At 44.5% G+C, this 18163-nt stretch overlaps 1 protein-coding gene across 4 annotated transcripts in view; it reads right to left on the bottom strand.

Annotated features, from left to right (window-relative positions):
* Rad51b (RAD51 paralog B) overlaps window positions 1-18163 on the bottom strand; it is a 500962-nt gene that overhangs the window by 42324 nt on the left and 440475 nt on the right. For 3 of the 4 annotated variants that reach the window (XM_075948146.1, XM_075948144.1, XM_075948145.1), the window contains exon 10: window positions 4659-4762. The exons of the other annotated variant lie outside the window; for it this stretch is intronic. In XM_075948146.1, coding sequence (XP_075804261.1) covers window positions 4659-4762 — 104 coding nt within the window. The remainder of the gene's footprint in view (window positions 1-4658; window positions 4763-18163) is intronic. 4 annotated transcript variants of the gene reach the window in all.

Consider the following 18163-nt stretch of genomic DNA (forward strand, 5'->3'; position numbering starts at 1 on the left):
GGTTGTGCATCATTTTCAGGCATCGCCACCCACACTAGAACTTTCTGAGTCATCACAAAGAACCTGGTACTTCAAGAACTTCCCAAATGTTGGTCTTGGCCAATTTACTGTGTATATTGTTGCCTCTTTAATCATCCCAGAACCTTTCTTAGTGGTAAGGCCTTCTATCGCCTCCACATTTCCTCGTTACTGATGCTCTTGTAGAACATACCGTCCCTTTGGCTCTTTCCAAGTAAACTAAGTAATGAGGGGATATTGGCTACCTTTCTTAATTCTTTGACTCTAGCATCTCCCACAGTAATGAGCAGTCGGGGTGATTCAATAAAGATTTGTCAAACAAATGCTGAGAGGAAACCTCTGCTCAGTTACAAGGCAGAATCCAGTCTGTGCCACCAGATATGAGTGGCTTCCTGCTTTTCTTCTGTGCTGGGCCCCATCCTCACACCACCCCTTCCTGCCTGTCCTAGTACATTAGAACCACCTGGGTGAGCTTTACAGATGAAAGCGATGCTTAGGCCAATGTGTGCGTTCCTGTTGCCCCTTCCTTGGCAGAGATTTTTGCATTAGATCATCAATGTGGAGCTCTGGCTTTGGGATCTTAGAAAAGGTGTCATGCAGCTGGGTGGTGGTGGCGCACGCCTTTAATCCCAGCATTCTGGAGACAGAGGAAGGCACATATCTGTGAGTTTGAGGCCAGCCTGGTCTACAAGAGCAAGTTCCAGGACAGGCTCCAAAACTACAGAGAAACCCTGTCTCAAAAAAGCAAACAAAGCTGTCACGTTGAAGCTGCAATGCAGTCAGACTTGAGAACTACTGATTGGAACTACTCAGGTCCCAACCTCTCCTGGTGTCAACCACAAGACACCCTGGATGATTTCACCTTTCTTTGGATTCACAGCGGTTACTGTTTTAGCCATTCACACAGGATAAGTCAGACACTGCCTTGTGATGGCGCTTCAGCATCCCTCACTCTGACTCCCTCTTGATTGACACTTGTGATGGTGCTTCAGCATCCCTCACTCTGACTCCCTCTTGATTGACACTTGTGATGGTGCTTCAGCATCCCTTACTCTGACTTCCTCTTGATTATTCACGAGTGCATACATGTGCAAATATAAAATCCTCCATCCCTGACTGAAGGCCTTCAAGAACTATGCCTTCTTCTTACTGGCATCTCTATGTCATGCGCATGGTGAGCTCACATGCATTTTTGGATGACTTAAAATGACAAAGACAACAGTCAACCTAGTAGAGGCCATTTTAATTCTACTCTATAGACATGTGTTGATTAGAAGAAAAAATATTGTAAAATGGGTAGAACTGGATTGAAGGAGTACAAGGAAGGAAGGAGTAAGTAAAAGCCACATGGAAAAGAGCCCCGAGTCAGTTCAAAGGAAAACGTATCCCGACTTCTTAAGAAGGTTTCTGCAAACACTGAAGCAGAATAAACAAGACATTGAACTTGGCTTGTACCCCAATAGGAGATTTCTTTCTTAGTTATATAATTTTACTAAGTTTCCTGGGTGTAAAGAAAATATCCAGCCAAGGGGGACTCCTTCCCTTGGACAATACAATCTAACTCAGGTTGTTCAGCTTGGCTTGATCCCCTTCTGGCCCTGTGATCCCAGACTAAGCCTTATATTCAAGAGCCCTGATGCAGGATAAAACATAATCCCCATTCCATGAGCTTGATCCCATAGTAGAGTGCTCTCTGTTTGCAGGCTGAAAACAAAACAAAAGCCAAGATACAAAACCTCTATCTGCTATCTTCAGGTTGCTGTCTCAGAGGTACGGCTATCCTAGAGTGGCCCTGTATGCTCTGCTGCTGAGAAGGGCTATAAGAAGGTATTTCTAGACTAATTTTAAAGGATTATTTTGTTACCCACATCACCAAAAAGCCTTTTCCTATGGCTTTAATACTTTGCCATGAACTAAGACCACAGGAAAGACCTAAAGAATCACTAAGCCCATGATCTGTGAAGGCAAGATAAGGTCATCAGATAGAGACACATTTCCTACAACAAACATTATCCTAGGTATTCAGTCACAAATTTAACAATTTATTTCTACAGAGAAATTAAATATATGTTCTCCTGTCTGGATTGGCAGTCCAGTCATATTTTCATTAATAGTTCATTTTTGTTTGAAAACCAGACTTGAAGGAATTCAAGTCTGCTGTTGATTGGTTAGTAACCAGGGCAACATGTTTTCCTTTGAGATCACACCAATGACCCATCTGTGGGTCATATGAGTTCATAGACTGTCACTGATCTATCCCTACTTTGTTCCTGGTGCTTCTTGTGATCAGTGGCCTATATTTAATCCTATCAGCCAAGAGCCACCCAAGTCAAGTCACCAAAGATACAAAACACAACATTTGTTCTATCAAGTACTTCCTTTTGGCAGAGATACTATGGGCTCTCAACAAGTAGGGTCTAGGGTCTATGAAGTGAAAGAATCAACACTGGTGTTGGGAACATGAAGGTTCTTGGATTCACAAATAAGTACTAGGGAAACCAGGAATGTTAAACATGCAGGCTTGTCTCTTCAATGGAAGGGATGTATAACTGTTCTCTTCCCAGAAGGCTGGGAGTGGATGTAGCTAATAATCTGGTGACCTCTGCTATCTGTAGGGCCAGGCCTCACCCAAATCCCCTGGAATGCTTATTCCAGATCCTTCCTCCCTAGATCTTCATTTTTGTATTTGTTTCTCAGTCAACAGAACCCATCCTTAGGAGAGATGTCATATGTACATAGCCTGGTGACTTCTATGCTACCTGTATGACAAGACTGTACCAGATCCTAGGCCCCTAAGCTATAGAACCCATCTTTATGAAAGAGGTTACATGTATTTTGCAAGAGTTTCAATGCAGTCCTGCCTTACACTTCATTGCATACATGGAATTGCGATAATTGTCACCAGAAAACTTTTTTTTTTCCCCAAAGTTACACTATACTTAAGTATGTCTAAAATAAACTGCCTGGTGTCAGACCCTACAAGTTTGAACAAATACTAGCTAACTAAGTCATGTTGAACTGGATTTTCTTCCTGCCTCGCATAGATTATTACTTTGCTGGCCCTGGCGGTCACAGAGACACCCCCCCTACACACACACACACACACACACACACACACACACACACACTAACTCACAAAGAATGCTGCTATTATCAGTGCTATCTGATAGCTACCATCAATATTTATTTATCAACATTTACCACCTAAGGGACACACCAAAGACCACTAGGTTCTCCGGAAATCTTTTGGATGTATTTCATCAAGAAACATGTTGGATATAGCATCCAGGACACTGGACTCACTAGTAAAAAGGTGTCTCTTAGGTAACAGACGTGCTGGGGCCTGAAAACACAAGAATCCTTCCTTGCATGGGAATAATCTACTTTATCATCTCCGAACAGGGCTGACCTAGTGACCAGGCTGGAATGTTATTTATATAAGCCCAAGAAAACCAAGAAGAATCCTAGTCTAAAACCAAGGACATCCATAACGTTATCTGGAAAAGGCAAATGCTTATTTCTATATCTCACGATTCCTGCCTCTTTGCTAGAAAGAGTCAATTTATCTCCTGCTGGTAAAAGCAACACTGTCCTGCTCCATCGCCCCTGGAAAGGCCCCAGTACCACCTGCTTCTTTATTAACCTGGATTCACCACATACTTAGTCATCAAATCTGACTTTGAATTCTGCTCCATTCAAAACATCAGGGTATCCACCCAGTCTTTTTCCTTTGCCCTCTTTCATGAGAGATACTAATCCAGTCTGGTCAAAAGTGGGATTTGTTGAGGTGGGGCATCAAGAGACCTAAACTTCCTTATTTCTGAAGAGATCAGACTATAGACTTCCTTTCTCTGGAGTCAGGAGAGGAGATTAAGAAGGGGTGGACAGTATTCCTTTCTGAATGGAGGGGATTCTCCCTTGAGAAAGTCTTCAAACTTTCAGAGGACCCTCTGACATCATTTAGTACTTTAAGCCACTACATATGTGGTAAGGTAAAAGTATCCAGAACTGCTGGGTGGTGGTGGCGCACACCTCTAATCCCAGCACTCAGAGGCAGAGGCAGGTGGACCTCTGTGAGTTCAAGGTCAGCCTGGTCTACAGAATGAGTTCCAGGACGGGTCTGGTTCCATAGCTACTGATGAGAACCCCTGTCTTGAAAAAAATGACAACAACAACAAACCCCAAAATAAAAAGAAAAAAAACAAACCAAAAAACTATCCAGAATCTGGGCTTATGCATTTAGCAGAAGATGTCCATCTTAAGGTCTCAAAACACATACATGCTAGAAAAAGCATTGCAACTATTTAATTTGCTCACAGATTAGCTAGTCTTCAACAAATATCTACTGAAATAATCATTTAGAGATGGAGGATTTAAGAGTCCCCCAAGTGTGTTCCCTAGTCATTCACAAATGTTAGGAGATGCTGACTCTGCAGGATCCACTCTTACTGTGTGGCGCTAGCTCCCCTCCTCTCTACCCCCACCCTCCCCTATCTTACGTTTCCTGATGATCCCTATGCCAGTCAGTACTGGCCCAGGACAGAGATGGTGGCAAAGGCTTTCAGCTACTCTGATTTCTACTTCATCTTTTCCCTGGCCTTGGCGCTTGAAGAACTCTGTGGCAGCGCTCGCGCACTCACCTGCCTTCTCTCTGAGTCAAGGTACTGGAGAATCAGCCGGGTGTTCACACAGTGACTCCACGTGTTTCCTAGTGCGGCTACCACACAGCCGGATCCAGAAGTGCCTGAAAGGAGACAGGGCAAAAGCCAGTTTTCAGAGGCCCTTCCTTATATGGCATTTGAGCTAAGCTCAGTCATTATTCATACTTAGAGAGTACTCAGGGCTCAGTCCATCACGACAAAAGTGGATGAATTAGGAGACATTAAAGAAACTGGAGTCTTAACAAGAACCAGCATGGGGTCCTTCAGCCTTAGTGAAAGTGGCCACCAATGGGCAGAATAGGCAGTTGCACATTAACAAGAAGATGCATGATGAGACAACCAAGCTAGCGCTGATAAAGAACCACTCCTATACCCATCCCTGGCAGGGGGGCGCAGCGCTACTCTACCGTTTATGAGCAATCTTTGTTTGGCTGAATTAGCAGCTCTTCATTTAGGTTGGTGAGCATCTTAACTCACTTTTCCTTTTCAATCCCTTGGCAGACACATGGAGCATTCCTTTGCCTTCCCTCCTGCGTGCCCATCCACACCCAGAAGGGGCATCTGGAAGAGCTCAGCCTGTTGTGCCCAGTCTGCTTTAACTTGCTCTGTTTCAAGAGAAACATTCCTTTACCTCCTGAGACTTTCCTGTAAGGAGGATCTGAGCTGGTCTCCATCTGAATTCCAAGCTTACTCCAAGTTGCACGTGGGAGGCTATTTTATATCTCACGGCTTCACTGCTCCCTTTGGACAAGACCGGGAGCAAAACCATCCCTGCTTCCCAGCCCCCTTCTTTCTCATTAGAGGCAAGCTGCCAAGGCTGCCAAGCCCTGTTTCAGGGAATCCAGCTCCCTCTAATCATGCCTGACACATCCTGAGGTTCCCTTCCAATCTTGAGTCCTCTTTGACCCCAGGCTATGGCAGAGATGGCAGGGATGCTGGCCTGAGGGAGCCCTATTGAACACTTTGCCTTCCATCAGTGAGATAGCATCTCTCTAATGAGAAGGCTGAGAACATAGATGTTCATTAAATTAGCTGAAACAAAATGAGGCATCAATCTTCTCCTCATTGTATTATCTCATCTGCACCCCTCACGGTCAAGTAGTAACTGGTCCTCTTTCTCAGGACAGACAAAATTTAAGGTAGTACCAGTTCCATAGAGCCTAGGTTCTTGGGTCCAAATGCCACATCCGAGAAATGATGCTCAGTGGGTCTTAGCTGGAAGTGCTCTTGTTGGCTAAGGGCTAGTGGGAGGGCTACTGGCATCTAGAAAGTGGAGGCCAGTGCTGTTGCTGAGCATCCTGTCATGAACAGAACAGGGCTGTGACAAAGGTCTGCCCACGTCAGATTACAGCAGCTCTGGAAACCCAAAATTTGATAATGAGAGAATCAGATGGAAATCAGTAACGGGCCTCAGCAAGGGCATTTAAAGAAGTTAGCATAGACTAGAAAAGAGTGAAATTCAGATTAACCGTGGCTCATTGTATGCACAATTCAAAACACAAACAGACGAAGGCGGAAATAAATCACCTGGCCTGTGGGAATCTGACCACCTCATTCCCCGCCCCCCATTTAATCCTTAGTAGTCCTCCGAGCCTAAGGATAAGATGTTAAAGCCTAAACAATGTATTCTGGGGCTTTATCTTCTGCTCCTGCCTCTGCCCCTGACTTCACCTCTCGGAGTTCCTCACTGAATGAGTTGCTGTGACCTTTTGACTTCTTTGTCCTCATCATCCTTGACCTCTTGTCAGCAGTTGATAAAGCTCCCCGCTCCTTGCAGAGAGTCCCCTGGCCTTCTCTGTTGACCTTTACCGTGGGGAGCGCTTCTTTGCCCTCTCTGCCTTTTATCTCCCTCTTCTTACTTTGGGTGAAGCCCCAGGGAACTGGGGTGGGGGGGTGTGGCCATTTTTCCCCTAGTACCAAATGAGGAAGAGCCATTGAGTAGCTATGAAATTAATGTTCATTAGTTATATGCCAGGCCTTTGTTACATCAGAGATGAACTCAATTCCAATTTTCTTGTGGTACACAGCCTCTCAGTCTCCCTTGCACCGCCCGCTTCCCTCCCGTGGTATATGTTCCTTATTCATGGTGCTGGGTCACATAACAACATGTTCCTACAAGGATGTAATGAACTCTCGGCACATCTCCCATATCTCTCGGCCTTTCCCTTTCTTTCTTCTCCCTCTTCATTGGTCACCTTTGCTATACTGTTTTCTTTCTATATGCATGCCTTATGTACATAAATGATTTTGTGGATCTCTATAAAATCTAGGAACCATGAGTAAGAGAAACTATGTAATATTTGCCTTTTGGGAACTCAATTTATTTAATACAAATATTTCCAACTGCATCCATTTTACTGCAAATGGTATAACTATTTTTCTTTATGTTTGAAAAAATTCTGTGTGTGTGTGTTCTTTACCTATTCCTGTGTCAATAGACCTGGGCTGATTTCATAATTTAGCTATTTTTTATGTGTATGAGTGTTTAGTCTGCTTGTATGTATGTGCACATGTGTGTGCATGGTGACTACTGAAGCCAGAAGAGGCTTCATGTCTACTGTAAGTGGAGTTATGGACAGTTGCGGGTCATCATGTGGGTGCTGGGAACTAAGTCCAGGTCCTCTACAAGAGCAGCATATGTTCTTAACTGCTGAGACATCATCTTTCCAGATCCTCTTCTGATTTCCAAAAAGCAAAGCCCAAAATAAATATTTTGAGTTAATTTTCCTGATTTAAAACTGCTGGCTTGGACTGAGGATATTGCTCTGTTGTAGAGAGCTTGCTTAGCATATACAAGGCCCTGGGTTCAATTTCACAGCATTACACATAAAAGGTGGCTTAATATTTACATTTTAAGTTTTTAAAGACTTGAGAACCAGATGGGTTCATGGCCACCAGGTCTTTCTATCTGCCCATGTGGTCTGGCCTCATGTCTACCCTATGTCCAGAGCTGCCTCTCAAATGTCAACTTCACTTCCCTTCATAGAAATAAAGTGTGTCTTCCTCCTCTAAAGTTCCAACCATAATACTAAACATTCTCTCACTTACCTCCATTTATATGGTGGTATGCTATGTGTGTGATTTTTGATTAATACGCATTATGAAAGAGCTAGAGGCATGCCTGGTTTGTGCCAGCAGCCTGACTCACTTAACACAAGGATGCTTACACTGATTAAATGGCTAATAAGTTATTGCCACTGAATGCTGGACCATGTTATAGGCTTGTTTTAACAGCATATTTACATTCTTAATTCTACCTTAAGCTAAAATTAATAGGTTTGCATTTTTCAAGTAAGCTGTAGAAGCTAGCTGTTTATATGTCTGCTAAGTAAGAGGATTAAGTGGGGCTGAGATTTACAATTTGAGAAGAAAAGGCTACATGTGAATAATTAGGAGTTACTAATTGGTTAAGAACTTAAAACTTCTTCTTCTTTTTTTTTTTTTTGTGGTGATAAAAGTGGAGGAGTGTCCCAGTTCTAAATGAAGTCAAAGGATGTTTTTAGAGATCATAGCCACACTCAGGCCAGGAGCAACTATTTTTTAAAAATTCCATAAAAGGAAATAAATAAGCAAGTGATCAAAAAAAAACAAAAACAGAGCAAAACAAAAACTCTGTACCGCTAGGCCAACAAGAATGGGACAGATCCCCAGTAGATACTTGGCTGTTCTTTGGCCAAGTAAACCTGGGGCCTAATCAAGGGTCACAAGGGCAAGTGCCAGAGAAAACTCTGAAAAAGTCACTTCAAGGACGCATATTTCGAAAGCACTTACAAGTCTCAGGCCAGTGTAAGAGTAACCATAGCAAGGCCTTGAAAGTTAATGATGAAGACAATGCCTCGATGAAGGCTCTATATGCTAAGCACTAGGGAAACCCTGCAAATAGAGAGGGCTTACACTGTTTGAATTTCATATCTTAGTACACCCTTTTTATCCTCACAATAGCCTATGAGACAGGCAACATTATCAATTCTATTGACAGACTTAAGCTATGAGAGATTAAGTCACTTCCTCAAAGTCACATGGTTTGTTAATGGCAGAGCTAGGGCTCAAAACCTGGCTGTTAGCCCCTACTTTGATTAGCTTTCTCTGGGCTCATCACATCTCGAAGATTAACTATCTAGTTATTGTCCTGTCCGCGGGGCCTGAGAAAGGTCCTGGATTGCCCAAAGGCCCATCTCAGGAACAGCAGAGACAGCTCATCTTATCACACATCTGAACTCCGCTGTGTCACTCGGGCTCCGTGTTCTGCTTCCTTTGTTCTGATGTTCGGTGATAACCCAGGGCAAGAGGTTTCCACAGTGAGCACATGCCCTGGCTTGGCAAGTTATTTAGCCTTGCTCAACTGGACTAGCAGCTGGATTCCCACAAGTCAGGTGGCCTAGAACTGACCCTCCCTGGTTAGAGGCTTCAAACTCTAACCCCTTCACGAGAGAAGAAGCTAAGGCGATTATGCTGGTAGACTCACTTGAGACAGGTCGACGGGGAAGTCGGCAGTTACTGTACAATCATGGCCTTATTTTCTTCCTGTCTTTCGAGTTTCTAGCATTTCCATGACAGGGCTGCCATAAAGTGGCCATTAATGCTGTTTATGGGAAATTTAAAGTAGGAAGAATCTGCTTACTGGCTCTTTGTAAAGATTTCCTGCCCGGTGACCTAATTGGTCAGGAAACTGATAAGTGAGTCTTCTCTGTGTTCATTTGAAGCGGAAGTTCTAAAAACTGGGGCACTCTCCCTTCCTCCTATTTTGAACAACTGTGATATTTAGGCCTGCCCAGGCTGTATGATTTCATTGCCTGGAATTTGGGGGGTTCCAATACAATTTTTTTTAAAACTCAAATAAATAAACTGAGATTTGAAATTATTTTCATTATTTGAGATTTTTCGTCATCGCTGTGTTTGAGATCCCTAGAACAGCCCAGTTCATTTACATGGAATCAAGGCTCTCGAAAAGGACTGTGGGAATACTCAATCCCCACTCTCTCAGAGACTTGCTTAGGTGAGTCAGAGCCTGCTGTCCTTCTGTGATTGCTTACCCATCTGTAAAATTCGAATAATAAGTCTTGCCTCCAGGCAACCAAAAGTTCTTGGTGACCCTAGATGGAGATACTTGATACGGATAAATGGCAGGAACAGTGGTGATCAAACCCAGAAGATGAAAGGAGAGGGAGAAAGGTCTAATCACCACGCTCTGTTTTCCCTCCTCCTCATTATTCAAGATAGCAAAGCCTAGGAATGAAGCGGTCGGGAATAGAAAGCGGATTCCGAAACTTCTCCCAGAACTGCTGCTATCTCTTGGAGCCAGTTCCTAACCTCTGGTGGGAGCTGGCTAGGAAGACACATTTCTCACGTGGTCTCCCTGCGCGCTACACACAGGGTAGAGCCCTCATGATTTCAGGCTGGAGGAGGAGAGCCAAGTTGCTATGGAGCCTGGTTTCTAGAAGGTGATGGGCCGCTGGTACCACTCCGTGTCGGTGTTCAGAAGGGGCCTGTTTGGGGGTGGGGGTGGGCTGTGATGAAAAAGTTTCTTTTTCTGAAAACATTTGAATTTACGACTTCTCTGCTAAATATTTCTGAGAGGTCAGACTAGCTGCTAGTGAATGACAGAGACATGTTTGCCCTGTTCAACTGAAAAGAATAGAATTTCACATGTTTAAAAATAAGCAGGAAAAAACCACCCCCAACACAAACAAACAAACAACAACAACCCCCCCCCCCAAAAAAAAGCAAATTAACAAAGCAGTGACTCCCAGAATAGGAACAGAAAGGAGGGAGAAGTTCATAGTTTTAAAGGACTGGGCATTTGGAATACTTGGTACTTCTGGTCCTGTTGGATAAAAAGCGACTTGCTGAGACCGGAACTAGGAAATGAAAACAACACCGCTCATGAATGCTGCGGGTCTGGGGTCAGTGTAGGTGAGGGTGGGGGGTTACCACGGACCTTTCTCCAACACCCTTGATGGCTCGGGCCCTGTGGTTCTAGTTCTGGTTTAGCCGCAGGTTTTCAATGAGACCACAAGGGAGAAGGAGCATCTATAACAAAGAACGTGGAAGTGAGCTTCAAAACTGACCAGCCAGATCACCCTTCCAAGCCGCGGCACCTTCACCCATGGTCAGAAGGAGTTGTCCAAAATGACTTCAAAAGTTCCTGGTCTCACTTAAAACAACAGCAACAAACAAACAAAAACAAAAACAAAAAAACCCAAGTCTAAGGTATTTTGAGAACAAAAAACTGGTGTCGTGTTCGACGGCTTCACCTTTTCTAAGAAGTCTGTGCACACAGTCCTTCCACACTGTCTTGAATTGCCAGGTTCCACCCAGCAACCCTTTACACCCAAAGACAGTGTAAATGTGGGGTCCCTTTTCTGATAACAGATTTCTCTCCAGATCAGGGCTTTTTTATCCCTCCCTTAGTCTGTTTTACCTACTACAACTCATAAGGACCAACTTCTAGCACACACAACTTCAAGTCAACAAGTCTGAGTGGTAGCATGGAACTGGAAGGGTATCACCGTCCCTTTGATTCCTTTCCTCCTGTTACAGACCAGGTCAGGGGAGCTGCTGAGCTGTGGCAGACATTTTTCCATTGGGTCTTCCGTTTGATCTAGGGAGACGGTTAGAGAGTCTTAGCTGCCTCAGTGGAAAGACGAAATAGGGGAAACTTTTGGACTGCTTCCCCTCTGTTTTCCAAGCAGTTCTACACAGCCTCTGTTGGAGGCTTGTCAGTTTTTACTGCCTGACGCAGAAAGACAATTTCAACAGCCACAGTTGAAGAAGACAAATGGGACACTGGCTGGGACAGTAGTTTCAGAACAAAGATTCAAGGTGACCTACAAGTTCCATGAGGCCAGAGGGCAAAAGTATCAAATAAAGAGATCGGGAAGGCTTAGACATTTATTCTCCAGCAAAATTAATTTCCTTGGGGGCTTGCAGTTCACTAACTGAACCTGTGAACCAGCTGTATTTAGTGTGCACTCTACTTCCTTGGGTCTCTAAAATTGACAATTGTCTGTAGGTCAAGTTCCAACGGAAGTGACATTTTTGACCTAGCTCTATAAATAGAGTACTGGAAAAAACCATCAGCTGCACCGACTGGCCCAGGAACCACACGCTATCTATCAAGCAACTGTAGTGTCTGGGCTGCCATTTTAGACGAGTAAAAAATAAATATTGTGTTATTTATAATCTTCTGAGTTTTGAGAGTCTCAAAATACTCGGAAGCTATGAGTCTCTCAGATTTACAAATAAAAGATCTGGGGCATAAAACCATGCAACAATGGCCTCGCCCAACACCATCTGCTCACAGCCCAGGGCTCTGCTAGAGGATCAGGCCTCTTTGCTTAGGGAAAGGGGAAACTTGCATCTCCAGGGTCTCTTAGCTGGAGGAGAGCCAGATGATGGGTGCCCAGTGTGTGCCCCCATCACACACGCAGACTGACTCAAGCCTCAGTAATAGTGGTTACAGCGGAAACTAAGAAATGTGAAGCAGAAATCATAAAAGGTGGGGCAATCAGCACCTCTGGAATGCAAGATTTAGAGGTGGATTAATCTCCCGTAGCAGCAGGTGGAGCAGAAGTGGGGTGGAGCTGGGGGAGTGAACTAATGGCTAGGATGGAGCCTGGTATGTGCTGGCACAAATCCCTCCAAACAGCCCCACTGGCTTTTGTATGGGGAGAAGACACTTATAATTTCCTAGAGTCCTGGAATGGTCACGCAAGTTATTATCCAATCAGGATACTTTTGAAATGGAGATGGGGTCATTTTAGTCGTAATGGGACAGCAGAGATAAATTGGGGCTGTTTTGAGTGAACACAGGTGGTCATCTTATTAGGGACACCATGGAAGAACTGTCTGGAATCAGGTGGAGGAGGCTCACTCTTAGAAAAGGTCAGTCTGAAAACCATTCCATCTGGCAACAAAACCACTCTTGACTATGTAGGGTTTCTCGGCTGTGCTTGCAATGACAGGCACCAATATCCTTAAACATAGCTAGGAAAAAACCAGCAGATAATTCCAGCATCTGGGTAGTCCTGCTGGTTCAGCTAGCTGGCAATGCTCCCCAGGAGGCTCCCAGAGTTCCCCGCCCCCAGGGGTACCACTTCGTTCCTGTTACTTTCTAGTTGAGGGGAAAGTCGTGAAGGGTGGCCAGTAACTAAGTTGTCTCAACTCTGAAAAGAACTCGGGTGTGCAGGTGTGCACATCCACACACCTGTATAGAAACCAGAGGGGGCTTCAGGTGTCTACTGAGTCACTCTGCCTTCCACTTTTTCCATTTTCCATTGAAACTGGAGCTAGGCTGCCAGCCCCAGTGATCCTCCTGTCTCCATCTCCTTCAGTGCTGCGTTACAGGCTGGTCCGCCCATGCCCAGGTTTGGATGTGGGTGCTGGAGACTTGAACTTGCAAAGCAAGGGTTCTTATCTGCTGAACCATCTTCCCAGTCCCAAGAAGAACTTTTAATTAAGAATGAATTTTATGAGAGTGAACACACACACACACACACACACTCAAAATCCTTATGCTAACACTAGCGAAAGAAAGCAAAAACTGAACTATTTAAAGAAACCTGAAGCACATTTTAAAAAAAAATTCATGTTCATTTAAAATAAGGCAGGATGTTTACACGAAATATCCCTTGTCCCCAAATATATTTCTATCCCCTTGCTGTAAATTTTTCAAATTGCACTTAGCAGCTGCCGTGGCCTGAGCTTTGTTTTTCTGGCCCCATCCTGGTATCTGAGGCGGCAGGAGGATACTGGGGTTGCATTCTCAGTAAATCTGTATTATGCATGGTCATCATCTCAGTTTTTGACCATCTGATATTTGCTTCGGGAAACATTGGCCGGTGGAGAAGGAACACAGCTGTTTAGTCTGACATCAGATTGGTTAGAACCCTGACTGCTGGGGTGAGAAAAAAATACCCTCAGACATGTGCATTCAGACAACTGTCTTTGAAGAGAGCTGGGAAAGGGTTTTGTTTTGTTTTTGTTTTTGTTTTTTGTTTTTAAAGAGGCATATCCTTTATCAGTTTCTCTTTCTGGGGAGACTTAAGCCATAGAGAAGAATATCTGGGAGCTGTACATATTTCAGGACCCAGTTTGAACAGTGAGAAAGCCACGTGACGACCCACTTAACTGAAAAGCAAGGGGATTCTCTGGAACCTGTGCTTTGACTTTGGGGACTCAGCTGACAAGGAAACGGACATGCCAAGCCTGGGGGCCAATTTCTTCATGTTTAGCTCATGTGGACCCAGACCTGCGTCAGCAGCTCCTGCTTCAGGCCTGCATCAGCTTATTGGCTCTGCAAGCGGCAAGGACAGGCGGCAAAAAGAAATGTGATTTATCAGGAAGTATATTCTTGAAGAAAAATATTTCCGTGAAACTGGTTTCAAGTGACTTAAAAGATCCTAATATACAATGACATTTCAACTAAACACAGTGTCTAATCCTGGACTGAACCCTGGAAAAAACCTGCCACAGGAGTATTACTGGGACACCTGGAAAAGATTAAATATTGCCTGTATATTAGATTACAGTGTTGTATCAATGCTAATTTCTTGGGTGAAAGAATAAACGTATTATGGCTATGTAAGAGAAATTGTTGTCCTTGGATGACAAATGAAAGTCTCTGGGGATGGAAGATCATGACATCTATAACTTATTGTCAAATGCTGCCACAAAGACAATAACAACTTAATGATATTTAAAAAAATAGATGGATAAGGACAATAAGCAAGGAAGAAAGAGCAGGGGAGGCAGCATGCGAGCAGCCTAGGAGATGGGTACCCCAGTTCACTATTGTTTTCTTGAAACTTGCCTGTATGTAAATTACTTGTGAGAGATGGACGGGGTGAGTCGTAACAGCAGGATGCTGGGTAGGGTCAAATGTGTGTTTTTCACATCAGAATCACCTGGTTAACTTTCTAAGGCATTGAATCCTGGGTCCACTCACAACTATGCACACACACACACATGCACACACACACACACACACACACACACACACACATGCACACACACACACACACACAGACACACACACACACACACACACACACACATGCACACACACACACGAACACACGCATGCACCTCATCAAAGGAGTTTGCATTTCTGTTTTCAATGGCCCAGGTGTGTTTGCACTGGGAAATCTTCAGTGTCTTGTGACATGGCTCTGTGTCCTTTTCATCTTGGAGATACAGCTCTGGAGAATGCCCTTTGGCCCAGTGTTTAAAAATGTCGTCCGCTGACTTTTTCCTCATCTTAGCTCCCAGGGGGAAGAGAGAGGAGAGATGTAAGTACTTTTCAGAGTGGCCATAACTCATCTGTCTGGAGCTGCTGTTGGAGGCGCCACCCAAAACATCCAGAAAGAGTGGAGGAGGGACAGCTGACAGCTTGTGGCATAAAACAGGCCAGGGCTAGAACGGGCCAGTCCCCTCATTTAGGGACCCTCATTAAGGACCTTCCTCAGTTATGCCCTTTGGTCTGAAGTTTCTCAAGGCACCAACCAATGAAGTCCAGCTCCTCTGCCACTCAGGAAGGAACAGTGTTACTTGGAGTGGGGATAACTAAAAGGGACAGGAGACAGATATTCCCAGGTGTCTCTACCTCAGAGGTTGCAAGGATAGCTGATAAAGTCACTGAAGTTTCTTTCCTTTGATCTCAAGACACGGGCACAATCATTACCTCTGCATTGAGAGGAGAGAGAAAGAGAGAGTCCCGGGCACCGAAACCCACCTTGCTGCAGGCAGATCTGCTGGCCCAGCTGCCTCACTTCTGGCATCTGAGCGTGAACTGCTGTGGAGAATGTTATGCTTTTAATTATCACCTAGCATGAATGTGAGGATTTATTGTTATGCTTTCCTCCCACCCATCTCAATTGCCCCTTTGGGAAGCAGAAGGACTGATAGGAATCAGTATATACTCTTGCCTGGAGAGAATGGAATGTGGGCGTCACACAGGCACTTCTGCGGCCCCTGAAGGCACTGAGAAGGGGTGAGGGGTAGAAGTGGATCCATGAAGGCCTCCCCAGTGTCCTTGCCAGAGCATGCTCACGTCTCATGCTGCCCTATCTACACAGGCTGCCTGCTTCCCTCAGTGTGGCCTGCCTTTTTTTTTTTTTTTTAACATCTGGAACAAGGTTTTCTTGATCCAAGGCTAAGGGAAGCTGCCAGACTTTTCTTTCGGAGGGTTGTACACACACATGAGGGTTCACATACATGTAAGAGGTGTCTTCCTCATATCAATATAAGGCTCACAACAAAGCAGGGCCACGGAAGAGAGGAAAACTCTTATTTGTAACAAGCATTCACAGTGAACTCTAGATGGAACGCTGTAGGGTCCCAACAATGTCTAGACAGTTAGTGTGAGTGAGTGTTGCGTGTATGTGCGCGCGTGTGTGCATGTGTGTGTGTGTGTGTGTGTGTGTGTGCGCGCGCATATCTAAGGAGTGAAGGCAGTTTAAGGCAATGAAGAGAAGCTTGCTCCATATTCTCTACTTCCCTAGAGGCATCCCAGTCTCCAAGGTTTGGTCAAACAGTTTCAGAAAGCTGCCTCGTGGCAGAGAGGAACCTGAAAGGGAAAAATGCTGATGGCAGCGCGATTATTTCAACTGGGGGAACTGGTTTCAGTGGGTCGTAGGCAGTTAAGACACATCTGCAAAACATGAATTCTTAGGCAAAGTAATTTCCTTCTTCCTCACAGCCACTGTTTATCCAGACACGGGCTGAAACTCTGGGCTTTCTGAAAATGACCAGCATTAGGAAAGCGATCAAGACCACCAAGCTGTGTAATGCGCCCTACATTGCAGACATCGGCTGACATAACAGTAAAGACTTACGAGGTAACATTGTAGGATAGCACGTGTGTTCGGGTGCAGGGCTAAACACCTTGACTCATATTGTCTCTGTGAGGGAGGTACCACCATCGTACCAATTTTCTAAGGGAGGAAGTTGAGTTGCCAAGAGGCTTATTTGCCCAAGGCCACTTGGCAAGTGGCAAAAGCCGGATGTGAGCCCCACAGTCTAACTCATTCTATCTCCTTTCATCATTTCCTTCTGGGAGGGAGAAGTTACTGACCCCCGGCCCACCCCGTTTTCCAGATATCCTTCTTTTCCTCAATAAACTGAAATATATAATTTCTCACTCAGAGTCCTCTGTACCTTTCTAGAAAAACATGTTTTAATAATATTCTGTCTCTATTGTTGGGGAATTAAGTCAAGAAATTGATACAAAAAAAAATTTCCAGGTTTTCTCCAACTGGAAATATGTAAAATAACCCCAACTGCTAAAATCATGGCTGGCTTTCTTTCTATGATCATAATCTACACATCTGGATCACCTTCTTTGCCAGAAACATGTGATTATGTATCTCTTCATGTCTTTGGACATGCCTGTGCTTCATGACATCTCTAAGTAGAAGTGCTATGCTAGTCATTTCAATCAGCAATCTCATGACTTATTTTCATCGGTGTTAACGCTACAATGAAAAGCTGCAGAAGGTACATGTGATAGAGGTTAGAGCCCTGGAAAAAGGCAGCTAGGGACTACCTTGGGTAAGGGTACCAAGACTAACAATCTGACTTTAACTCTCAGAATTTACATGATGGAAGAAGAAAACCAACTCCCATAGTATGATCACCTACCCCTAGGTTACCCCCAGCCTAGCCCCAGCCTACTACCAGCCTACCCCCAGTCTACCACCAGCCTACTACCAGCCTACCCTCAGCCTATCTCCAGTCTACCACCAGCCCACTATCAGCCTACCCCCAGCCTCATCCCCAAAACCATTTTGAAAGCCATTTAGCTTATTTATCCCATACTGTTCGTGTGGGATAAGAAGATGGACAATAGTCATATCCAATACTTACTTTCAAGCATCTGTGTGTACCAGAAACTGTTAAAAAAAAGTCAAAAGCCCTTAGCCATGCTGACAAGAATATGAAGTAGATCCTTCCATCGCTCCCATTTTAAAGAGCATATAACTTTATCTTTATTTGTATAGCTAGCAAGTGGTAGAGCCAGGATTCAAACTCCTGCTGTCTGGCTCCAGGGCCTGTGTGCCAGCCTTCTGCTCAGTTCTGCCAGGCAGTGAGGCTGTGATCTTGGGTCTTGATACTTCCTATCACAATAGCTGAGTTCGATCCTAAACAGCGGGCCATTACAGCCTCTGAAACAATGACGTCCATAAACTTTCCATGATTATTACCATAGGTTCATCATGTTTATGAAACATCAATGCACAAAGAAAAATCTCATGGGTTAAGAACTGTTTTAAATAGAGGATTATCATCAGTCCTTAGGAAAGCCACATGCAAACGTCCCTTCACATCCATCCTTTGGACCAGGGTTACTGCTCGCGTCTAGGAACTTCTGTAGCTGTCTAGGTCTATGGCTCTGTTCAAGATGAAAGACTCCACAGCGCTCTAGCTCAAAATTAGAACCAGCACAACAGGGGCTGAAAGATGGTTTAGCGGGTAAAGGGGCTTGC

Source organism: Microtus pennsylvanicus, chromosome 14 (genome assembly GCF_037038515.1).
Source record: "Microtus pennsylvanicus isolate mMicPen1 chromosome 14, mMicPen1.hap1, whole genome shotgun sequence".
Classification (NCBI taxonomy): domain Eukaryota; kingdom Metazoa; phylum Chordata; class Mammalia; order Rodentia; family Cricetidae; genus Microtus; species Microtus pennsylvanicus.